The 26,499-nt window shown below is 39.2% G+C and overlaps 1 protein-coding gene across 16 annotated transcripts in view; it reads right to left on the reverse strand.

Annotated features, from left to right (window-relative positions):
* The window catches only part of Celf2 (CUGBP Elav-like family member 2), an 859,338-nt gene that overhangs the window by 184,655 nt on the left and 648,184 nt on the right, over positions 1-26,499 (reverse strand). For 15 of the 16 annotated variants that reach the window (XM_031359771.1, XM_031359773.1, XM_031359767.1 and 12 more), the window contains one exon: positions 6,863-7,059. In XM_031359771.1, the coding sequence (XP_031215631.1) occupies positions 6,863-7,059 (197 nt within the window). Of the gene's footprint in view, positions 1-6,862; positions 7,060-7,494; positions 7,661-26,499 lie in introns of those variants that run through there. The other variant, XM_031359780.1, reaches the window with a different exon arrangement.

Raw genomic sequence — 26,499 nt, forward strand, 5'->3', positions numbered from 1 at the left:
CCAAGAATCACTAAAATTAGGATGAAGAACCAACAATCTGAGACCTTAAGTTTAAATAAGCATTCTTAGCATTTTGGGTAATATATGTAAGAATAAAAAGTGGTATGAACTGCACTAGCATAACTGTATATCTCACAGTGGGTAGAATTATGAAGGATAACAGGAACTTTCAAAAGGTATGTGACATTGTTTTTAATATGTGCATTCTGAAGTTTTTTAAAATCAATTTTAAACTTTCATCAGAAGTGAAGTTTGAAGATAGAAGAAAGTAAGCCTTTTAATCAGAACTTGTGAATTTCTAGAATCCCTGGATCCACAGTGGGGAAGGAAGACACACCATGACAGCTCTCTGGCAATGCTTAAGATATTTCCAAATAAGTAAAGGGATTGCCATGTGGAGGGCATCTTTCAGGCGAGGAAGCTGGACTGCTTATTTCCAAAGAACTGGTTTCATAATGTCCCCTAGCCTGGTCATTTAAGTGGCACAACTGTGTAGTGGGTGGTACAGCTCCTCTACTAGAGAGAATCTCATTGGGTGCCATTGAAAGGCAAATATGGCTTCTAAGCAGGCAGGGTATCAACATAAAGTGGTAAGGCAAACTGCGAGCCCGCCTAGATGGCATTCTACATAGTCAGCAAGTCATACAGCTGGAGGCACAAGCTTGCCTCTTCTGTTCAGAGTCTATATTCTTTAAGTCTTCCAAAGCTGTAATTCCAGAAACCTAAATCTACAAGGGGCAAGACAACTGGGGCCTTGCTGAAGGCTTAATGTTCCAGACAGGGGAGAGCAAAAAAAAAAAAAAAAAAAAAAATAGTCAAAGGCAGTCTTGAGTAATTTCTTATCCTCTTTGATACTGGCTTTGATACTGGCAGTCTGTGTGTTCTGCATCTCCCTAATTCCCTTTCTTCTTTTCTCTCCAGAGAGATAAAGATCAAATGTACCCATGGAAAATATTATTTGCTAGGGTAGAAACTGCCCTTTGATTGAAGTTCCAGAAATCAAACATATTCCAGCCACCCTCACCACAGTATGGGCCATTAGAAGGGATTCCTCCTTACGAGAACTTAAAGGAAATTATTTTGTATTTCTCACTCTTTTACCTCAAATCATCCAATGGGTAGTATTTAAAACTCTATTTGATAAAAATCTATATTGTTAACTCTTTCATGTATTTTTGTGTGCTGTATATGTATGTATGTATGTATACTTGTTCCTATTCATGTATGTGAGTGCAGCATGGGTTTTGGGAGAAGTCTTCTGTCTCCTACTCACATAAGGGGACTGGGATTACAGATGCACACTACCTTAGCCAGCTTTACAAAGGTCCTGGGAACTTAAACTCAGGTCCTCACACACTCACAGCAAGTGCTTTACCCCCATTACGCCTCTTTCCTAGCCCTCTAGTGATTCTTTTTGATATAACTATATGATGTAAGTAGTGATCTTTCACAAGGAAGAATTAGGATCCCTGTGTACACATATATAGAAATTCTTGATTATGTTTTATATTTTCCCTGCTAGTCCTCCGTCAGTTAATAATGAAGAAGTATGATGGTAAGTGACACAGAAACTCCTGTTAGGATAAAAGAATTCCTTCTGAGGACCTCTAAAAATAGGACAGTCCCACATGATCTTACTTTTTAAGAAATGTAGGGCAGTTAGATGTGGTGGCACATACCTGTAGTCCTAGCACCGTGTGTATTACTTAAGGGTCTGATAGAGGTTTTAGGAAGGAAGGAATGGTATGAAATGTAGAATCGTATTTTAGCACTTCACTGCGGCCTCTGTACCCCTAGAACCATAACACAAACTGGCCAAGGGTATTCTTTATAAACCTGTAACATTTTTGAGAAGAATATAGCTTGTAAGATGATCAACTGCTATTGTACTATACTAGCAGCATTTGTATTTGGTATTTATTGAACATGTAAGACATCTCTCAATGGTAGGTATTACCTCTATTGGATAGAGAAATGGAGGTTCACTGTAAGCTACCTTACAGTTCTAAGTACCAGAAGTGGAGGTTCATCCTGAGCTATCTTACAGTCGTAAGTACCAGCTGTAAGTCTCCTAACTGGACTGATGTCTCAAATTAAGTCTCTTTAACCCTTCTCCTGATTTAAGTCTCCTTAACCCTTCTCCTGATGTTCTTCAGCTTTTCCTTCTCTCCCTTTCAAGAGCCCTGACTCAGGTGGAGATTGTATTTCTATGACCATCTTTTTCTATCTTTTTATCAACTGCAGGAGCAGTAACAACAGTAGTACATGTATACAGTGTTCTTTCAGGTTCAGAGCACCAGTAAGGAAATCTATACTCATGGCTCCATGCATACACCCTCAACTCCTCTTTGCTTAAACTGCCACCTTGCTTTTGAAATGCTCCTTAGTCCTTGCCAGTACAACATTCACTGTATTTTCTTGGCCCTAATTCTTCTTGACCCTTCTGGGGAACCTCAAAATTAATAGTTTTTCTGGTTCCAAAATTCTCTCCTTATCACTGTTGCCACCATCGTGAATGTCTTCCCCATATCTTTCATATATATCAGGGTTTCTCCTTCATCACTGCTCTTATTTATTTACCAGCATTCCTCCTTTACATTGCTGACCATGCCCAGTCACTCTCTCCTTTCCCTTACATTCTCAGCAGTGTCCTTCTCTGAGCACAACACACAGAACTCACTTGTTTGTTGCTTTTTGTTTAAGTATCATTTCCATATCTCCCTTTATCTAAAAGAGAAATCTTATTTTTTTTTTAATCCTAGAACAAAGACTCTCTAAAACCTGGCCCTATCCTATAAATTCTTAGCTTTGTGATTTTCCTTTTTTTTCTATTTCATTTCAGACTATGCTCTGCCACCAGCAACCCTCTCTCTTCTTCTCTGAATTATGCTACATTAAGTCCATTCACTTGTAACATTTAACATCAACTCTATTTACTAAAATTCCATTAGTGGTTTTAAAATTTGGTAAAGGTGCTTCCTTTTCCTATATTCCATAAAATAAAATTCACTTATTTCTTCTGTGAACTCTAATTTCAGTATGTGTATCTTCTTTTCTAGTTCTATTCGCTCATTCTTTTATTGTAATGACCCATGTGTTTACTTTATCGTTTTTCTTGCATTTTAAGTTTTTAAGACAGTTATGATGAAGATTAACAATTAGAATAATAATCTCTCTTATCAGGTTCCTACCATATTCCAGCACGGACATCACTACCTCAGCATTCTATGAGGACTGTCCCCATTATTTTGATATGATTAACTGAACTGCTCAGTGCAATACTTATAGAGAATCAGAGCCAGGAACTGAATTTATGCATGTCTGGTTTTAAAGGCCTGTTTTTACCCACTCTGTAGTATTTCTCATCATCTGCAGAAGTGGCAGATAACCACTGAATGCTCCTCTTGGGCTGAAGAGATGGTTTGCTACACAAATGTGAGAATCTGAGCTCAGCTCTGCAGATCCATGGAAAGCCAAGTACAGTACCCACATCTGTAACTGGAGCATTCCTATACAGAGGTGAGAGGAAAGACAGCTTCCAGAAGGCAGCTCCAAGGCCTACTAATTTTAACAGTGTGTCTAGCACACATTGGAACAAAAGAAGAAAGACATCAAATAAGGTGGAAGGCAAGGCCTGATACATAAGATCATCCTCTGATCTCTACATGTGTGCTCTCACATGTCTGTACATAAAAATGCACACAAATAAAACAGGGATTTAAAAAAAATGTTCCTTTTTATTCCTAATAGGGTAGGACAGTTTACTTATATTCCCTGGTTTCTGAAACTGCTTGAATAATGCATCTGTAAGAAGAAAGAGGAAGAGGAAGAGGAGGAAGAAGAAGAGGAGGAGGAGGAATGTGAGGAAGAGGAAGAGGAAGAGGAGAAAAGAGGAGGAAGAGGAAAAAAGAAACAGACAGCTTACACTTCAACTCTTAAAGAATGAAAACAGGGTAAAGCTTTTATTCCTCAAGATTAAAAGAACATAAGATGCAAAGAAAAATAAAACTCTAACACACCTGGATTACATAGTAATATAACTTTTGCCTCTTTCCTTGGAACCATCAAGGCCAATAAGGCAATGAATCAAAGTCATCCAAAAGCCTCGCTTAGGTAATTTAAACTACATTTAAACAAAGCCTCCAATAATTTTAGTTTCTGAGGGTCTGGCATCAATACTGTGTGAACATGGTAACTGTACTCTGCTGACAGATTCAAAATAAATGAATATTTGGGATTCAGTTTACACATAAACAGGTAAAATTATATGTAATATACACGGATAGTGACACAAAGAAAATGGTAGCTGTTGCTTTCTCCACGTAAGCAGCTAAGAACTGTTTGCCTCTGAGGGCATGTCATTACAGGGCCCAAATCCCATCACTTACAGAGATGTCTGTATACCAGAACCCTTTCAAGCCTTGGCTGACAGTGCATATATTTCAAGCAATATTTGATCTGAGACTTTTATAGTTCACAATAATAGAAATTGACCCGTATTTCCAAAAATAAGATTTGAATGATTTCATCTCTAACTCCTATTCTATGATACCATGAGTTAGAGTGATGTACAATCTAAACCCATGAGTACAAACACTAAACACAAAGGCAGAAATGAAACCATCAGCACTCTTAAAGGGAGGAGCCCAGTCTTCCCACATGGGGAAAGCTTAGCTATGGAAAGGAAGCCATACAATGAAGTAGATGATGGTTTTTTTTCTTTTTAATCTCATCTTACTGAGAGACAAAATAGTTAAGCGTCTGAAGATTGATGGATAGTGTCCAGAAAGGTACAACTAGCTGGGAAACCTGGGCTCCACTTCTTAACTTTTATGAGCCTTGGTTTCCTCATCTGTAAAATGTGATTAATACTATCTACCTCCAAACTTTTGGTAAAAGTTAAATGGAAACATAGATAAAGTGCTCAGTAGAGGGTCTGATATGTTGCACATGCACCCCAGAGTTTCTGTATTAGTTTCTCTCCCTCTTCAAGAGCTTGACCTTCTTAATTACTTAGAAGAACCAATGAACAGAAGTTGAGAAAATATATAGTGTCAAATGTAGTCTGGATAAGGTTTTGCTCAAAGGAACTCATGACTAAGCCATACATAGACTATACTTGCTGGGGGAAAGGTCTTAGGACCAATGTAAGAAACATACTCAGAAGATATAAAGTAAGCAATCAGGAATCATAGTAACAATTGACTTCTGACTATTTTGTCAGTTACCCTTTTGAAAAGGCCAATAAAGTCAATATCACTGTCCCATTTTCCTAGGTGAGGATGCAGTTTGCTTGATGCTGTAACTAGGTTCTTTTGAGTACTATTTTAGGTCATGGAAAAGGACTTGTTTAAAAACTAATTAGTCCAGAACCACGCATTATGACAGCATAATGTAGGATATGCTCTCATATGTAGGATAGTGTGATAATATTAAAATAAACTTCTAATTTCTTTATGTGGAAAGCATCTAAATAATTCACAAAGGTCTCTAACATAATTCTGATTTCTGTGGCTTTATATTTTACTGATTTTAGATATTAGAGTCTACTTATCTAATTATAGGCAGTATTATTTGTAGATACAACATTTTAGTCTTTTCAAAATAGCCGTAGTGCTAAATGGTATGTTGGTGGGGGGCTACTTTACTAACAAAATGTGAGGGTGGGTTTGTCTACCTTAACAAAGCTGTGGGCTTTTAAATTCCTTTAAAAAGCTCCCCAAAGCCCAGTAGACCACAGTACCATAGAGAACAGGAGATTGATCAGCACTTCACAGAATTACAGAATATCAACCTTAGATTTTTCTTATTTTTATTTTTAAAAGGCTCAGAAAAAGTATAAGGTAACTAACTAAATAGCATATACAGACCAGAAGATGCACATAAAAATAAAATAACAAGTTGGAAAGAAATAGTAAAAGCCCAGAGAAAAAGGAACTGTGATATCCATAGGAAAGAACCCCAAGAAGAGAGACTGAAAAAAGGGCAAAATCGCTAAAGCAAAAAGGTTAAAATAGCAACAGAAACCAAGTGGTAGCAGTAAAGGAGGCATTTTAAATGTAGTCTATACAGCTGACAATGTAGGACTTAAAAACACAAAAGCATCAACCAAATTCTTGGCCTCTATTTCAATAATCACAACCTCCACCCAGTCAGCAGTATCTTAAAATGTAGGCAGTGATAAGCACCAACCTTCTCCCCCTGCTCTCACCTCTGATAAGGGTGTAAGCCTTGACTGTTCTGAAGGAGTGTTAACTATCTCATGCCACTAGGGCACTACCCCTGCACAGTTCTTTTAATCATGCTGCCCTCCAAAGAATGGGCATCTGTCGTCAAGGTAAACCCTTTCACTATCCCACCAGTGGCACCACATTGTTTGCAGGTCATTTCAAGGTCTCTAAAGGCTATGGAAATGTGTAATATACTTGTAATTACACGAGAAATCATGAAAAGGCAGCATAGAAAGAGTTAGCTCCTGAAATACAAGGCTAAGAAATAACTGTTCCTTAAAGAAGCAGCAACTCCGCCCAGAGACCACAATGCTTAGGACGCGTGGCCTCATAGGAGCAATCAGGAGACTACAAAAAGCTGGGCAGCATTCCTGCCCTCCTTGAGTCCCACCTGTCCCAGCAGGCGGGAATTCTGGGAGGAGCCCTGAGGCACAGAACACCAGGGCTGGCAGCACCAGCTGCTCTCAGCCTGCCCTCCCTTTCTCTTTGTAGCCCTTCCCCCCCCCCACCCCCCCTTCCTTCGTACTGAAGGTTTTGGGATCTCTAGCCAGCCCAGGGGTGCCCACCCCAGTCACTAAACCCACCCTGACACCTGAGTGACCCCTACTCCATGCGCCACATGCTTTTTGTACCTTTACTCTGGGGAGGGTTCTGACTCCGGTCCCGGAGGACGTTGATCTGGTAGACAGCTCCATAAGGCTCAAAAAGTTCTTTCAGCTCCTTTTCCGACCAGGACCTAGGGATCTGTCCGACAAACATCTTAATGGCATCTGGGTCTGGCTGGTCTGAATGATCCAAAGCTCCGTTCATCTTGTTGGCTGTGCCGTTACTGTCAAAAACGGAACCAGGAGCCAGAGTTAGGGCTTCGGGGTGAAGGACAGGAAGAAAAAATAGTGGGGGTTGGGGGTGAGGAGGCGGAAAGAGGAAGAGGAGCACAGGGGAAAGTGCCTAATGAGTCGTAGAAATTTGATGAACTAAAACAAAGCAGAGGCTCCATTAGGTTGCTTCTCAGCAGCAGCCTGATGCTTTCACTGCATGCTGCTGCTGTTCAGCATTGACTCCGAAGCACAGGGCAGTGCCTGGCCGCCGGTCACCCAGGGCATGGGCATCTCAGAACCCAGGCTTGGGAGGCAGCTGCAAGTTAAGTGCAGGTCTCAAGTGGCAAGGCTGCCATCAACACATCACAAACAGGCAGCATTATCAGCTCGGCACTGGTTATCCCTGAGAAAGAAAGGCAGAGCTGGATTTCTGCTGGATTTCTCACCCTCTCCCCCATTCCCCGCCCTTTTTCAGAGGTTTTGGAAGAGAGGTGGTAATAATAAAGTCACATGGAAAGAAAATGAAACACTTGGCAGTCCATCAGATGACTAATGCAAGATGCTGGTGATGAATTTGCAGAGTGCGAGAGGCATCCATGTGTGCATCAAATTAGTACTTTGTTGCTGCTCAGAAGGGAAAGCGCTCCAGCTATGCAGCTCCGTGCAGCTGATTGGCTGCTTGCATTGGAGAAAAGGGCCAGAGCTGGGGGGGGGGTCCCCTTTAAAAAAAGCACATTGTTTATGGGACCCAAGCACAAAGGGATTAATTCAGAGAGGCAAAAGTGATCTCAGAATTGCTTGCTTTGTGTTGGGGAAAAAATACAGCACAGAAAGTTGAGTTCCCACTAAAGGACACTGAATATTTCAAATCTTTCACACTCCATAAATTGCTCTCTGCATATCTGACTTCCAGATGTTGCACTTAAGTTCTAAACAATCACACGTTTGGGAGAGAGAAGAAAAGGTCTGCTTTTTCTTCTCCTAGCTTCAGTAAATATTTGGGGCGGATACAAAGAACTAAAGCATAAGCTTTTATATGTCTCCCTATCATTTCCCAGACCCAAATTTGGGAGAGAATACTGGTAGCAAGCCTGATATGAGGAAGTCATTTCTTTTTACCTTGGGCCACACCTCTGACAATAATAAAGCAAGCCAAATCCCCTTTCTTCATAACCCTCACCCAATACACTCTATACCCCGGGTCCTCTCTTTAGAATGCTACATGCTTCTGAAGATGCTCTTGTTAGTTCAGTTCTTCAGTCTGTGGATGTACAGAGCAGCTGAACAGGTAAGTGCAAAGCCAGAAGCCCAGTAGCTCAGCCTTGCAGGCGACCACTTCACTACTTAAGCAGGTCAGAAAGAAGAAATACTAAGCAGGTGTGATTTCACTATAGCCTCAGAGAAATACCAGAAGTATACTAGAAAAAGATATTAAGCAGAGTTCCTTATTTTGTTGCAAGAAAGATACAAACATAAAGAATGGTTTAAAGCTGCTGCAGGTCTAAACTCACTAGACCTGAGTGCCCCTGATCCCCAAAGCATGCCTGCAATCTTTAGCATGGGAAAAATTGGGAGCTATGGAAGGCAGTTCCTGAACTTGAGGACAACCTAATCTACACATTCAAAAGTTTGTCACATTCACACAGACACTCCCACCCCCACCCCCAAAAGCTAAGAGCTTGCAGAATGAAAAAAAAGCTCAATTTAGATTAATTCAGAGAGGCAATGATATCAAACCCTGTCACTGCCTTGATCTCTACACCTCTACCACCTCCCCATGTGACCCTTTGTTTTTTATCACTGAAGTAAATAATTAGACTGTCTAATGTGAAACATTTTTAGAGCATTTTCTAATCAACCTTATTGTTACAAAAATGCTCTACTGAATAAAATATTGAATACAAAATCTTTTTTCAACAATTCAGGTATAATACAATGCTTGTTTATATTAGCCTAGACCATTTATCTTGCTCTCATGCACCTATCTTATTTCCCATCACTGAGAATTCAATAAACAATTTAGCCCGTGGAGCTGTGACAGCACAGGGTGGATGTGGCACAGCTCTCTGCAGTAGAGGGTACCATGTTTATAGCACTTTGCAAGCTGAGAGTGTGGCAAGACTTGCTTTTGGGACCGGAAGGACTCGTGGTTACTGCTGTTGACAACCAGCTAGATGAGAAGAGGAAGGTATTACCACCAGTCTAAGCTAACAGAAAGCAGAAGTTGGACAATGACTAATATAGAGCAAGAGTTTGGCTGCAGAATAGTTGTCTAATATCTAAACAGAGTTCTGGAGCAAGCACTAATTAATGCTCACATCACAAATGAACATTCCTTTTATGTTTTCCCAAATAGCAGAGACTGAGGGAATCAAAGGAGGAGGAGAGCTTCACAGAGGGATGACGGCTCGCTCCTCTGGTCTTTAGACAGTAGAAAGTGCATACTTCACATGTCTCCCAGGCAGCTGTCCATCCTAGACACCTTGGGCCTCTTACCCTTCAAAGGGCAAACACAAGGGCTCTGTACCCTGACATCATCGTTTTCTACTGTGCTACTTTGAGCTTCAGATCCTTCATCCATAAAATGGCAACCACAGCTATCACCTCATACAGGCACATGGCCCAGAATGTTCTATGTCTTGCTATTCTCACTGTGTATGCGTTTCCTTTACACCACAAGTGACCACCATACATATATTTTTAATTAAAAATTCTTTTGGTGTAAATCAAAACATGACTCATATATTTAGTAATAATAGTATCACATATACCAATACTATGCTATGTACTTTACTTTTAAAAAAAAATTGGTCTTGGTTCTTTTTATTTGTTTGTTTTTTTAGTCTTACTTTGTTGACCAGGCTACCTGGCCTGAACTGGCTATATAGAACAGCCTGAACTTGAACTCACAGAGATCTGCTTGCCTCTGCTTAGCAAGAGCTAGGATTATATGGGTAAACAAGTATATCTGGCAGTGCTTTACTTTTTAATCTTTAAGATAACCCTATGAGAAATTATTTTTTCAGATGCCAACATATGAGAAATAAGTTCCCTTCCTAAGGATACCAGATTATGAACTATAGTTAGAATCCAAATCTATGCCCCTGGGTCCCAAAGTGCAAAGTATTTCTAATCCACCATGTAGCTGAACATTCTGCACAGTATGGCTTGAGTGGAGTACAGACAGCACAAAACAAATAAAAGACAAATTCCAAAGCAAGTCCTACTGGGTTTCTTGAATCACACTCCCAAATAAAAACGGGAATGCTGGAAAAACTGACATGTACCACTCCTCTATCTGTGGGAAACAGCCTGCAAAACACACAGCTTATGAGCCTTTAAGGCTATTTTGAAACCCACATATCCTCAATTCCCACTAAGAAGATCACCAGCTGATCAGGGCCTTTCTTCTCTACTTCTACAAAGTCACTTGGATGAGTAGCTGCCAAGTATCCCTTTTACATCCTTTCTTATCTGCCATCTTGGAAATAATCATTTGGGAAGTGTACAACAATTCTGTCTGTAGGGAAATATAGCCATATCTCATATAAACTAACACCACCACCAAACACTCCCAATCAAAAACATTTATTTGGACTATTCATATGACAGTGACTATCTTATTCTTACTGCATCTTGGTATATAACAATGTTGTTAACTTTGTTTTAATACACTTTAACTTTTCCTTTGGACTCTGAATCTTTTGGCTGAAGAGTTTTCTTTTGAAAATCTGGTGACTTCAGTATAGTAGTAGGTATAGAGACTTGAGTTAGCTAGAGTTCACATGTTAATCATGTTTGAAGTGAAGCTTCTGAGAGTTTTTTCCAGAGACCATAGGTAGCCAAGGTACTTGTCATAGAGAACTATAGATACATTACTCCCATCTCAAACCCTCTACTAAGAGCTTTGTCAGAAAAGAGCCTGAATGACATGGAAAAATAGGACTAGCTTGCTTTTCTTCATTCCCTATTTTCCATGGAACACAGTGTAGTGCCTTTTATAGTATACAACTTTAGATCCAAAACCAAATATTAACAGAGGGCCTACCCTCTGCCAGAAACCTTTGGGAAGTATCTGACACACAATATCATAATAGCTCGTTGGAATCATCTTCATTTTAGAAATGAAGCAAATGAGGCCCACAGAAGTAAGATGACTTTCCCCAATGTAATATTGTAAGGAATCACACTGTAAAATATGGATACAGTAATATTTAAAAGCCAATTGTCTGCCCTTCTTGTTCCATGAACTAGGCTTCTCTGGAGAAACCCTGAGGTAGTGGTGTTTCACAAGGACTTTGTGGCCACTTGCAAACCTTGGACACAGACATATACATCTGTGAGCACCTTGCCTGAAAACTTCAACAAGACCCTGAATACCAATTGTGTTTTGCCCTTGGCAAAGAACCTACTCTACGAGTCCTCTAGGACAGATGCCAAGTGGAACAGGAGTGTAAGTTAGAGAGCAAGAGGCCAGGGGACACTGCTGGCATGAGCCTCAGAGTCAAAATGAAAAGGAATGCGCTGGGAGGGCCGCGCAAGGGCTCACATGTTGCTTTCAGCACTGCACTGACCTACTTCCCTACTCCATTTTCTAGTAAAAAGAAATCCTATCAACAGAGAATATGTAAAACCATCTGTGCTTCCTCTGAGAAACCATAATATCATTAAATATAAGCAGTTCAATGTATTATTATCATTAACTTCAGGAAAACATTTTATAAGGCCTAAAAATTTTCAAGTTTCCTTTTCAAGACTGGTAGCAAAGAAACAGTTTTTTGATTTTGTATTTTGTCCTGTATTTGTTTTCTGTATTTAACTTCCTTTGTCTCAAAAAAAAGCAACAAACTTAAAAAGCCAAAAATGCTATGTAAAAAACAAACAAACAAACAAACACTGTCTCTGAATACCTTTGCCTGAAGATAGTTGATGATCTTGGTGTTAATAAATAATAATATTGTTCTTAACTTTTTATTTGTTTGGTCTTTACTTTACTGTCTTTATTTTTTGGGATGAGTACATTGGTTCAATCCAAGTCTATGCTGATAGAAAAGATCCCTACCTCTATATCCCTGTCACTAGCCTACTTCAGTATGCCAGGCAGTAGTTACAGATTGCTACTGAGTACTGAACTGTGGCTAAGGCAACTATATAAGCAAATTTTTATTAATTTTATTTAGGTAGCTCTAGAAAGAAATCTACCCCATTTCCTCCTTTAAAAACACTGGTTAAGAGTTGAAACTCACTTAGACATATTATTCTGAGGGAACTGTTTTGAAAATACTATTAAAGCTGAGTTGCATAACCACAAGCAGAGAGTGGGCCACAAGAGCTGGCCTTGGCTCAGCATCAGTTTAACTGTGTGCCCTCAAGGAGAGTCAAACAACTCCTCTGTACCTCATTCATCCCACTGTAAACTAAAGAGAACAAATAGTAAGTTAACTTTATTTAAAGATGAATTGTAATATATATGGCTATAATTCCTACAAAAAGGCTATAAGAAATAAAAATACTTGTATTCATATAAATACTTGTGTTAATGTTTAAAAAATATGCTAACTCCAGTGTGTTTTGTTATGGTTTGGATGCAGAAAATGATTTACTGAAAAGATAATCTAGATAGTATGGTCAGCTGCTTAAAACTTTAGTATAATTCCACATCCTGTGTCTAATTTAATCCCCAAAGCTCATAGTCATCTACACACAGGCCAGAGAGTTGACAAGGTGTCATGTATGCTGAGGGGAGCAGCAGAGGCTTAGATGGAACTGTTGAGTGGCCAACTGCCAAGGATGCGACCAAAGAGCTATCTCTTTCAGTGAGTCCCAGCGTTCTTCCTAACACGATGAGCTACATTTCATCACTTCAGTCAGCTGACAAAGCCACTCTTCACATGGGTTTAGGAATCATTCTCTAATACCGCTGTACTTAAGAGACAGCACACAAAAGACTAGGCTGTTTGCTAGTCATGGCAAACTATCTAAGACAGAGCTGCATAAGGCAACAGAGGAAGAGAGGACTGGCAAGTGTCTGGTGCTTCTGGAAGGCCACAGGATGGGCAAGAAATTCAGCAGTACTAAAAGTCTTCTGTCCATCTGGACAGTGTTGGTCATTTAAAAAGAACATTATCTTCTCCACAGAACGGCAGCATGGCAACCAGGAGCCAGGCAAAACTACCACAGAGTCTTTAGAAGCCACAACTACCCACACATGTCCTAGCTGTAAGATGTAACAATACTGATGCTCCTAGATTTACTTGGAAGATACTGTTATCAATTACCATGGACAGCAAAACCTTTTGAATTACAGGCATGCCAATTATAAAATAAAGGCCTAGATTCTCTGGGGTGAAATGACACCATATCAGCAACCAAAAACTTCATCGAAGATTAACTGGAATACATAATATTCAAAATATCTGAAGGAGATAAAAATTCTTTTTTGATCAAATTTTAAGTAAATTAGCTTATGTTATTCTGAAGAAAAATTTAAGGTTACTTTATGTACACATACATGTAATATTGCTTGTCCATAAGATTTTTACAAAAAAGGAGGGGAAAAGAAATGTCGTAAGAGTATATAGGACAGATAGAAGGCACCCAGAGTCCCACCTGTTGCATGGCCCACCTACACTCAAGAGTGGCAGAGAGCTGGGAGAGAGAGAGAGTTGATGGCTTTGAGCCTTGTGAAGAGAGGTGGAGCTGGAGACAAGAGTGGAGAGAAATAGCCTGAGCCGGGAAGCCTATCTTGCCACCTGAGGTCATGGAGAAGTCCTGGCCTGTGCTGCCACTATGGGTCATGTCTGAATGTATGGTCATGTAGCAGCTGGCATGTGTGCCAATATCCATGGCTTATATTACTGCCAAAGGCCATGGGGACATCCCTGGACTGGGCTGCCCCCTAGGACAAATGCTGATATCCAAGGGCTGTGCAGAGCTGGCCCTGACCCTCACTGCTGCAGCACTCTGGAATGCTGGCCCCATACCTCACCTGGGGCAGCACAGTAGAGCTAGCCCTGGTGGCGTGGCTAGGAATGAGTGGGCCCCAAGGGCATGAGAGACAGAGAGCTAGCTGGGGCGCCGAGTGAGGTATTGGGGCAGTGCTGGAGAGTTGGAGATGCTGGTGTGGGTACCAAAGAGCTGTCAGGCTGACCAGCTCAGCTACTACACAGGCCTAGCTCCAGTGCTTTGAGCTGGTCCACTGGAACATCTACCCCATCTACCTGGACAAATGAAGAGGCTGGAACAAGTGCAGTGAAAGCAGCTTGGGATCTGCTGGATCTCCTTGACTCACTACAGCAACAGGACATCTGAGGGGAGTGCCAGTGAGGGTCCAATATTGACTGTGCAGCAGGAGCCAAAGGCCTCAAACGAGACCAATGACTCATTGTAGTGAACATCGTCAAGTAAAGTTGTGTGGACAAAAGGCTATATTGTGTGACACACTGTTACACACTACAGCTGCCACAATGAGATGTGGGTTTTTTTGTTTTTTGTTTATTTTATTTTTTTAAAATTTTTGTTGTTTGTGTTTTGGGTGGGGGAAAGGTTGCAAGGGCAGAGGGTGGATAGGAAGGAATGGGGAGATAGAGTGGGATTGAGGTGTATGATGTGAAATTCATAAAGAATCAATAAAAAGTTTTTCAAAAGGGTGTACAGGACATTTTTTTTTCTTTCACAAACAACTTAGAAACAACACATTTGTCATGGATGTTTTACTAAACCACTAGAGTTAATACTGTATTGTATTTGGTCAGAGATCTGAAAGCAATATATCTGTTATCAGGGTAAAAAGTAACCATGACTCACAGGGAATGTATCTCTTTAGAAAAGGTCACAGAATACCAGCATTTGGACTCACCAAGTGAAAGGAAAACCTGATTACCTTATCTCCATTTGACTGCTAGTAAAAAGCAGAAAGCTGGAAAACCCCTACAAAGAAGCAAATTTGGAGGGATGCAGGGGGTGCATGATGGCTGAACATGCAATAACCCTTGCTGGGAAGGCTGCAAAGCACTGGCTGGAGACCGCCCTCAATGAAAATCTCGTTTCCTGCTGTGATTTCTCAGAAATTGTTTCGTGGACTTTGGGGCTTGAGCAGAAGGCATTTTCACTAGGCAGATAGGTGTTTCTCATGAATGTTTAGAAATGGCACCAGGGAAACAATCATTTCAAACAAGAGATACAGACGCCCTCGCCTTTCCAAAGTGCAGACTCACACTGACACAGCCTCTAGTGACAGACAAGTGCTTCCACTTTATTTTCTGACATGGAGTCTCCCACTGAATCTGGAGCTCACTGGTTCAGCTAGGCTAGCTGCTCAAAGAGCTCCAGGGATATGTCTGCTTCTGTCTCCCTGGTGTCAGTATTACAAATATATGCTGCCATGCACCTGTTTGCTTGTTTGTTTGTTTGGTGTGTGTGTGTGTGTGTGTGTGTGTTTGTGTGTGTGTGTGTGTGTGTGTGTGTGTGTGTGTGTGTGTGTGTGTGTGTGTGTGTGTGTGTGTGTGCATGTGCACATGCTGGAGCACTGGGGATCAAAGTAAGGTCCATTTGTTTGGCAAGCACTTTACCAACTGAACCAACTCGTCAGCTGCTTCTCATTCTAATTGTTAATGACTTGTTTATGTCAGACATATGCTAAGTATAATGGAGTTATCTGAAAAATATATAATTTATTTTATTTATGAGCAGAGGCACATATAAGAATCAAGATGTAAAGTGATACGATCTTTAATAGAACAAAAGATAGCATGGTCTTTTAGTAAGGCTGCAACAAGTGACTAATATAGTCAAGGTCGATGTTTACATTTAAACAATCAAAGCCAAAGGATGGTGAACTCTTGTTATTTCACTTAGTTGACCAGGAGACTGAAAAGAGTAGGAGGGGAGGGGCACCAGGAGGGTGAGAGAGGAGGTGAGGCAATGCTGACTAAGGGGACGAGCCCCAGGAGTATGTCCTCCTAAGCATACAAGTGAGACCAAAGGCTGTGGGCCCCTAGGAGAGAACTCTGGCAGAGCTCCCTGGCTGCAGTCAAGTGTGCTATTAGCCTTGTAAAGGGTAACAAGCTAGCCATTCGACCAACACTTATGGTGTGTATCCTGGAGTCTACGACGTAAAGCCACTCCTCTACACGTCTCTTTCACACTCTGCCAAGCTGTGGATAAAGAACTCTGACTCACTACCCATCTCCTCAGCACTGCCACAGAGTTCTCTGCTCTTCTGTGTAGGTTACATTCTCCTAGGACATCTGACAGTCCTGAGAAGGAAGTATTTCATACTCAACAGGTACAGAATACAGACTGAATGCTTGCTCTTGCTCTGACTTCTTCCACTCTCTGACCACTAGACATACAGAAACAATAATTAATTAAACTCCTACTCGGGTATAGTGTAAAACTGAAATTCTTGATAACAGGGAAGTCTAACTCAACTATAGCCACAATAAATATTTATGCACTGACTCTCACAATCAGAACATTATTCAAGGCATTGAGGATAAACCTATTAGAAAAATGAGAATAAAATACTCTGATAGAGGTTTTATCCTGGTTAGTGACATAAAGTAAGTAAAAAAGATATTATGTTAGAAACATCATTTCAGTTGGGAAAGTAAGCCAGGGAGGCAGAGTCCTGAGAACAATTCTGACATGAGTAAGGTAGTCAGGGAGGGCTTCATCTAGAATTCTAATCTTATTCCAGCTTCTTTTCAAGACACACTTCTATGAATGAAGTGATCTAATAGGGCAAGAGTCTTAAATGCTGTAAGTATTAAATATCAGATGATTGTAAAAACATGCTATCCCATATAGTACTGTTCTGTAAAATCTTTTTTTTTAAAAAAGATTTTTATTTATTATACATAAGTACATTGTAGCTGTCTTCAGACATTCCAGAAGAGGACGTCTGAAGTTCTGTAAAATCTTAATAGCTGGTACTCTTAATAGAACATAATGATTTGGGAATTTATACCTGTTCTTTTCAATAAGAAATTATCTTTGTATCTTAAATGACCAATAAAAATGATTTAATATCTTAAATCAACAATAGACTTTGGTATTTAAATTGCTTATTCTTAAAAATATATTCCATCAGATCTAGCTCCCTAAACAAACAGAATTAAAATGAGACTGATACACAATGGTTCTTATAACCAAGAGACAGAATATCATTATATAAAAATTCTCCCCAGATAATTTTTGAGACATTTCTTCATTTTTTGACATTACATCTGGCACAATGAATACAGATGATTATGTGTTTATATATCTGTGTAAGTGCCTTTCCTAAACACAGCCAGATGGAGTCTTTCAGAATGAAATTAATTTTAAATTAATTCACTCTGGACCTGCCCCAGTTCCATGACTCTTTGCTTTGAGGCAACAGCCAAATCAATGTGAAGTCATGAACTTGAGAGCTCAGGTTCCTCAACATCAAGGGAAAAACTAGTATAAGCATTGTTGTTCCTTCCACCCTAGAAGAAATAATTCCTGCACCACCACAAGCAGGCAGATACGGACTGAACAACACTGAATAGTGTCAAAATGGGGTAACATTTTCTTTTGGATTGAAACAAGATCAGGGCAAATATTACATTCACTATTCATAATGACTTGAAATGACTCCAGTAAGATCAGTATCATTACTCCTAATATCGTAGCTGAAGATGTTATACTGAATTTGCCATACAGGTTGAGTCAGGTACCACAGTGACAAGAGAGCTAATTCTAAGAACCCACAGTACATTCTCACTGTCTCTAGCTGTAGCTACTGAAGGGACTATAAACAAATGTAACTAGGCTTTGCTTGCTGTCAATCTTGGTGGATGCCTTTATTATCATACTTGTTTCAATTGCAATTTAGGTTTCCATGGAGACACAACAGTCAGCTCCAGAAAATTATAAGATAAATGTCAGGCAGCGATAACAGTGTTAATGAAGCTTCAGTGACAAGCAGCTCTGTGCTTCAATAATAAGCCTATTTTCTATTAACATATGTGGAACCTGTCAAAATCCTGGAAAGAATTAAAAATTAAATATCTATCTATGTATATTTAAAAAGGTGGAGAGATCACTCCAAATATAGCTTCTATCTCTATGGTGGGTAAATTAGACATATGATGGCATATATTTTTTTTCAAATATATGGCAATGGTGGAAGTTCTTATTTTAGGAGATAAGACATCTACTAATTCTGGCCATAACACATGAAGAGCTTTAAAGCACACAAGTAAAGGTACCTGAACATATAAAGCCTACCTATTCCTCTCTGTTCCAGATTAGTAGATGACCAACTGGATCACAAGCATCCCGAATTACACTTTAATGCTCTACAGCTAAGGATTATGCCACTGAAATTTTAGCAGGTTGAAAATGACAATCGTGGACCTTTAAGAATTTGGTGCATTCTAAAGATGCATTCTGAAATGGGGGCTAAAATTATACCACCAAGGGATGATTCTATTAAATAAAACTGAAGGGAAAATAAATTTCATTTTTGGGGAATAGGTATAAATATTTATTAGGAGTGAAGCACATTTTTAATGTTATGCTCAAAAATATCTTTTCAGGATCCTTAGTTAAAAGGGGTAGTCAAGTTAAAGTGGTTAAGTTAAAGATGGTATTTTTGCAAACCCAAAGAGAGACATAGATAGACCTGGTCATCTGAGTGTCTCCTGCACAACCGATGCTAGCCTTGCCATCCCGGGCACTGTTATTTAACTGATATTATTATTAACATGGAATGGTGCATATCTCTTATTTAACAGTGTTTACTGACTCTACTGTATGCTAGTCACTGGCTGCAGGTCACAGTGACAACACACTGCCACTATCTGCAAGTGTCTCATTGTTTAATAGATCATTTAATACAAAATCCAAGGTCTTAAACAAGATGTGCTTTTTTTTTTTTTTCTGTTCAAAATTTGGTTCTTTTAAAAATTATTGCATAAGTTTTTCTGGGGCAAGCCTACAGTTCTACTTTAGGAGCAGCAGGCTATGTAAATCCCCCTCCTCCGACTCACTGTCACTCTGGGCTCCTTTTACTCAACACTACTCTTAGGGAGAAAGTTAATAGGAATGAAACCTAAAGCCTAGGATACAAGTGTGCTAGGGTACTCCCTTCTAGCACCACTTATTATAAAAAAGTACAAGTTCTCGCCGCTCACACAGAATTTCTCCTGCTTAGAATGTTCTGTGTTAGCTCTGCACGCCTCTTGTATGTTGCACAGTGCAGCTTCCCTTTCAGAGGTGTGCTGCGGGAGCAGTGACATTCAGCAAGAAGTAGGGACAGGACGAATGATGTCATCTGGAGTCCCCACTTACTTTCCCTCGTTAAACTTAGATCTATTCTTTTCATTTTGGTTCACTTCATCATGAGACCTGAGAAATCAGGGATAGATTTAAAAGTTTCTGCTACAAGCAACTGCCTCAGGAGGCTGGCAAGTGGCTTAGAGGTCAAAAACACCTGATGCTTATACAGAAGACACAGGATCAGTTTCTGGTACCCATATGGTGGCTCAAAACCAGCTGTTACTCCAATTTCAAGGGATCCTATACTCTATTTGACCTGTGTGGGTACAAGAGATGCATGTGATAAACTGATAAATTTGTAAGTGAAAATACTCATACATGTAAACAAAATCAGTCTAAACAAGTTTTAAGAAGCGACTTCAATTCCTTTTAGTATAAAACTGCAATGATCTTCTTACTGTCTGCAGCCAAGATGATTACCCAGAACAGTAAGTTTTATGCTGGGCTTATAGGCTGCCGTGTGTATAATTCTGGTGTATTTGCAGGAGTCAGACACCCATAAACTTCAGAGCCCAAAATTCTACCAACTCACTCAACCACTAGAGACATCCTTTCCTCAAAGAATATTAAACATCAATCACACCAAATACCATCAAAAAACAATAACAAATTCCTGTAACATGTTCCCTTCATACTTACTATATGATTTTCCTTCCATCCTACTTATGAAAAAGATACAGTAGGAAAAATAATTGAAAAGCACACACAAAACCCAGGATACTGGACCTATGACTGCTGTGCAGGTTCAAACTGGCGATGTGAATGTAGAGAACACACAGGTCAAGTTGTAAAACTTAAATTTAACAACTTTGATAATGAAATTTAGAATTTAGAACTTCCAGGTGTAAATTAAAGTCTATGTTACTACAAACTGGATAAGGAGACTTCAGAGATCAGAGGATGAGCATTAGCTAAATGAGTGCTTACCTGGGAACTAATAGCAATGGGGAAGAATGGTGAGCTGACTAAATTATGTGCCCAGAACTTCATACACACTGAAAAGCTTTTTTCTTTTTTCTTTTCTTTTTCTTTTCTTTCTTTTTTTTTTTTTTTTTTTTTTTTTTTTTTTTTTTTTTTTTTTTTTGAGATTTCTACACAGAAATTTCAATAGTGACCCAAAGAATGGCAAACTTCAAACTTCAAGAATAGTCTGCCAGTGGCTCACCTTACTTCAGGGAGTTCAGAATAAAAGAGTGTAAAAGGAAGTGAGAGGGGAACATGAGCTAATTTAGAAACACTAGGAACAAGATTCAGGTCATGCTCAGAGGGTGCAGAGCCTCAGGGGTTTTGGTCAATGCTTCTGGAAACCACATCACTTCTGGCCACTGTGCTCATATTTATTGACACTGGGATTATAGAATGGGCTCAGGTTTCAGGACATTCTACTCAGGTGAGATAAAATCTTAAAAACAAAAAAAACCCTATAGATTTAGCTCTGTTAGAAAATACAATCTCATCAGCTAATGGAGATGGGTGATCCACTGATCACATACATTAACAATCTATATATGTGTAGATGCAGGGCTTTGTCACATTAGGAGGTTACTTCTCCACATAGGTTCCAGCTCGAATGCAACTTCCCTGTGAAATCATACAGCAGTGTTTACTCAGGCAATTCTCACTAACTAGCCCCTGTTGATAGGCTACTAGGCTTTTTTAGAGGTTTTTGCTTTTGTTTTTTTTAAGATAATCAATAATAGCCGGAGAGTGGTGGCACACGCCTTTAATCCCAGCACTTGGGAGGCAGAGACAGGCGGATTTCTGAGTTTGAGGCCAGCCTGGTCTACAGAGTGAGTTCCAGGACAGCCAGGGCTATACAGAGAAACCCTGTCTCAAAAAAAAAAAAAAAAAAAAAAAAGACAATAATAATAACAATTTGGTAGGGTGGGTCAAAATAAGCACTGCTTTATTCTTATTAGCAAAAACATTGAAAACTCTGATAGAGAACAATTATGGTGAAATAATTAAGGAGCTATTTATGAATGAAATCATATATTATTAAAACTATTCTGAATGTGTTCTTAATTTAAATAAAGGTAGTCATTTTAACAAAACCAAGTATCTCAAGAATGAGGAAGGACAGAATGTTATTCTAACCCAAGATATAAACGTGAATTGCTTTGTCAGCAGCCAGCAGGGTATCATACTGCCCTTGACTTTTATTAAAATTCAGGTATGGCTCTAATGCTGGCTAGGTCTAGCTTCAATTATTCACAGCCCCACATTTCTACTGGTTAAAGATAGGAGAAAGCAAGACATTGGGTAAAATGCACTTCTAATATTTACCCTTAGTCTAATATTTTTAGATCTGTCAGCAAAGGCAATTTCTTGTGCTCTGTATTGAGTAAATGAAGGGAAAGATTATTTCTGGTAAAATCTAGGTCCTATTGCTAATAAGCCCAATTGATTGTGGCTGGGGTACCTAGCACTTGTTATGCTGATTCTACTGTATGGATATAATGCATGCACTTAGGAAGCATGTGGAGTCCATTCCTGAGGAAACCAAATCCCCATCATACACATCATGGGCCTTGCTGCTGAACTTTCACAAATAAAGCAGCACAGGTTTTTGGTAGCTCTGCAGGTGCTAAGCTGTAGTGTTCCTTTAATGTAAAATCTATTTTAGCTTCACATGGGTCTATGACCTCACTAACACCTTCAGGGTGATCTTCAGCCTGATATGTTACTCTCTCAAAGACAGAGAAGCCTCTCTACTAGAGCTGTCCCACTGCTCCTAGTGAAAGAAAGCAGGACCTGTGCGTGACCCCCACCAGCGATCTACCTGGCATCTTTACAGGATTATAGACAGGTATTCACAAAAAGGGATTTCAAGGAATACAGTACTGCACAACTTCCACTCTATGTGATGAAGATAATAATAAGGGCAATTTTCTTCTAACAAAAGGCAAACAATTATATGAATGCTTCTTAAATCTCCATTACACATTTAATACATGATAAATCCATTTTCTTATATATATTGTGTTGTGTTTATGAGACACTGAACCTAATCATTTTCATATCTTGGTCCACTAACAAAGATATCCTGATTGATATTCACTGAAGTCACATTCAAAAAGGCTTATGAGGACAAACTTTGTACAAGTATTTTATCTTTTAATGACTATATAGAAGCTCTTGGAAGATTATCATGTCAAAAAATAAAGAGAGAGAGAGAGAGAGAAAGAGAGAGAGAGAGAAAGAGAGAGAGAGAGAGAGAGAGAGAGAGAGAGAGAGAGAGAGAGAGAGAGAGAGGGAGAGAGAGAGAGAGAGAGAAACAGAGACAGAGAGAGAAGGAACAGTACCATTGCTTAATTATTTCTACCTTTGAGTCAAAAATGTTACTAAGAGAGTATTTTAAACATTTGGAACTATGATACCATCTCCGTGGCTTGTCCAGCCTTTGGGTTGTTAGTTCCAATACTATTGATGTTTCACAATGAGTTCAAGGCTAGCCAGAGTAGTCACTTGACCACAATTATCTTTCATGAAAGCAAATACATAGAAAGCATCTCAAGGAGTCATTTCCTTGAATTATCTTCCTTTTCTTATTCCTCTGTATGTTCTTAAATATTTATTTATATTTATTTTATGTGTATAATGTATTTTGCCTGCATTTATGTCAGTGGAGCACACACATGTAGTGTCCATAGAGGGCAGAGGATTTGAGCCATCATGTGAGTGCTGAGATTCAAAGCCAGGTTCTTTGGAAGAGCAGCTAGTGCTCTTTACTTCTGAACCATCTCTGCCCTCCACCCCGCCTCCCGTGTAGCACATGGGGAAGGGAGTATCAGAGGGACACCAGATAGATGAAAAGGACAGTCATCTTTCTAAGTTCAAGTACTAATCTAATCTAATGGTTCCTAACAACTGTTATTAACACATCATATTATCTCACTATCATTTTGAATAGCCACCTTTACCAAATCCACACTCTCCTCTTCTGAAATATGGATGGCTGATGAACTGCTTTATTTTGTACCTTAGGTTATCAAAGAGCTCAGGAAAGACAATACTTTATAGAAGAATATATTTAGATACGTGGCTATGAATTATAAATTGAAGATGAAGTATCCAAAGTCATGGAGAGTCAAGGGGCCTTTGGCCTTGGAGGAAAAGAATCCTGAAAAGACTTCCTAGACTACAAAAGGAGGAGTCCATACAGAAAGTAAACTATCCACAGAAAGGGCATGAGGCTCTTCAGGGAACCACAGAATGTGGCTTAGTGAGCCAATGAAATTCTCCAATTTGCTTTCAGTGGAATTTAACTCAGCCAGTGAAGGATGAACCAGAAGACAGATATACCACACAAGGGATAATAAGGGGAGAAGGAAAAATGAAGTTTCCAATTGAGATTATAACAATAATCTTTCTTTTACTGTGCAAGTTTTGAAATGTTCAGATCTGGAACACAGCTGTGCTTATTATTTTTGTACTCTATTTTTTAAAGACATATTTTTGTTTTGTTTTTAAATACCCTTAGAGCCAGCTATGATAGTATGCCTGTAACCCTAGCACATAAAAGTGGGAGTGGAGAGATCAGGAAACCAAATTCAGACTTTTGGTCACAAGGTGAATCTGAGACCATTCTGGCTTGTATAGACCTTGTCTAATACAAAACAAAACAAATCCAGAATAAGAACAAGAATGAGAGAACAAGTGCTATTATGTCACACATACATTGCCTAAAAGGACATAGAAAAATCAATCAGAAACCAACAGGAAGCTCCCTATCTCCTGCTACCTTGGATAGTGGCAGACAGTAGCATGTAGGCACTGGGAGAAAGGTGGTTTTACTAGTGCAGGACTCTACAAGGTACAATTCTGACCTACCAGGCAAGATGGTCCCACTGGTGCAATAGTAGCATTACTGCTATAGATAGCTAGGTGCATTTTGATTGAATTTGAAGTCTGTTCCATTCAAGGGATTTCTAGGCTGGCATTGCAAGCTAGGTCAAAATTCCAGTGACTATAACTGAGTAAGTCACAGAACCAAGGTTAGATCCTACTATTGTTATTTTTGTTAAGTGGTTATATTGTCAAATTGTCTTTAAAATATTTATGTCTATAGCCATAACCTAGGTAGCCCTCAATCTCAGCCAGAGGCATTTCTTTGAGCTGCATCAGGGCTGAGATACATTATCTGGCCAAAATGGTGGGAATAAGACACTTGGGTTTAGCCCCAAATGGTACATTTTTTCTTACTTATGCTACATCCCAAGTCTCAGGGAGCATTATGGAAAGAATGTAAGGAATTGGTGATAGGAAGGAGTGTTGTGAAGTACAGATTTCTAGATTTGGTGTGGCTATTGAACTCATGAACTAATACCAACTGTTGTTACCCTCATGAAACCCATGCAGCTAACATTTTGGGATAGATGGGTCATCTTCTCCAGGCTCCATCCCTTACTGTGTAGGTGTTGACAGTTGATAACTGCTCGGGAGGGAGAATCATTTTTTTTTGAATGTGTGGCCACTGGTAGATTCTCCTTACTGTAGTAGATGGCCCATACCTACAATATATGGGCACCATAACTGGACTAATTATGTAATTTAAACACATTTTTAAAAAAGGAAATGAAGTAGAGAGGAAGCCAGGTTGAGGGGTTTGGGAAGAGCTGGATGAGGAAAATGGGTATGGATATAACTGTGTTTTATTGTATACATGCATGAATTTATCAAAAAAATATTAAAAAATCAAGAAGAAAAAATAAAATAATTTTAATTAAAAATTCTGGTAAAAAGCTTGATTAGACTTTGGGAATTTTCTTTTGGGGGAACTAAATAGTTTTATGTATAAAATGCTCCTAGTAATGTGTAATTATTTATAATAATTCATTAATTGCAATGATTATCCTTTGCATATCATAATGTAAGATAATTTGAGAAAGTGTAATGAACTAGAGGGGTTTTGATGCTAGCCAGACCCAACTCTAAATTAAAGGTATGTAACAGCATTCTTGGCAATGTAAGCCTGGGCAAATTATTCATAGTCCCATATAGCTCAGTTATGGGATGAGCACATGAGGCTTCTCTGTGTTACTCTTACGATTAAACAAGAAATGTTTCATGTTTTACAGAACTGGGAAAGAGTAGGACTCAACGCTTTCTCATTTTAAGAAAGGAAAAGTCTGGAAAATATAAAAAAGTATGTATAAAATACTGTTTTTCATACTGATCAAAAAAAATAGAATACAAGTACATATACATTTAAAAAATAGAATCTTTGTAGCTTTAACTGCATCCACTATGCTAAAAAAAACTTAACTGTGTTAGTCACAGTATTACAGAAGTAAGACAATAAGCAGTTGCCATCCACCTCGGAGGCCCAACAGGGCTCTAAGCCCTATCTGCTTCCCTGTGGTTGGTGCACATTTAGGCTGAATAGAGTTCACTGTTACAAGATGTGCTCTCCCACATGCCACCCACAGCTCACTTCCGCTCTCTACTTCCTGCTCTGTGCATTCCCATCCTCCTTCTTTTGCTTGTTTGAGAATATAGACTTCCCAGAGCAATTCTATCCTTTAATATCAACTCCAACAATTGGCTCTATGCAGACAATTTTTCCTGATTCTCATATTAAATGTACTCACTCACCAGGCAACTGTGTTTTCAAATATAAGAGGCCTCCATACAACCTACTATTATTTGCTTGGTCAGCACAAAACATATTTCATAGGACATCATGAGTCCTGATGCTCCTGCAACCCCATCTGAAGCTCAGCCAGCTCTTTCAATGATACAGAAAAATATCTCTGCCACACAGATGCCTGAGTCTCATTTACGGAACAATTACAAAACTTGAGCAGTAGTGTTTCACATTTGTTCAATTTTGTATTTTTAGCTCAAGCTTTTTCCTTTCACGGATTATGGTAAGTACAACATTTACTTCCAGAATGTGTGACTTGCAGGGATCATAAAGGAAAACGCACAGCAAGCAGATCACCTTTGGCTATAGCATGATAAGGAGGTAGACTGCTATATTAAATGGCTGAATTTAGTCATATTAAAATTCTATTACATTGTCTTGCCAATAACAGGAATTGGTGCATTTTCTTTCTTTCTTTTTTTTAAATTCTAGATATTTTCTTTATTTACATGCGAATTTCTCCATTCCCAGTTTCCCCTCCAAAAAACAAAAA

Source organism: Mastomys coucha, unplaced genomic scaffold (assembly GCF_008632895.1).
Source record: "Mastomys coucha isolate ucsf_1 unplaced genomic scaffold, UCSF_Mcou_1 pScaffold7, whole genome shotgun sequence".
Classification (NCBI taxonomy): Eukaryota; Metazoa; Chordata; class Mammalia; order Rodentia; family Muridae; genus Mastomys; species Mastomys coucha.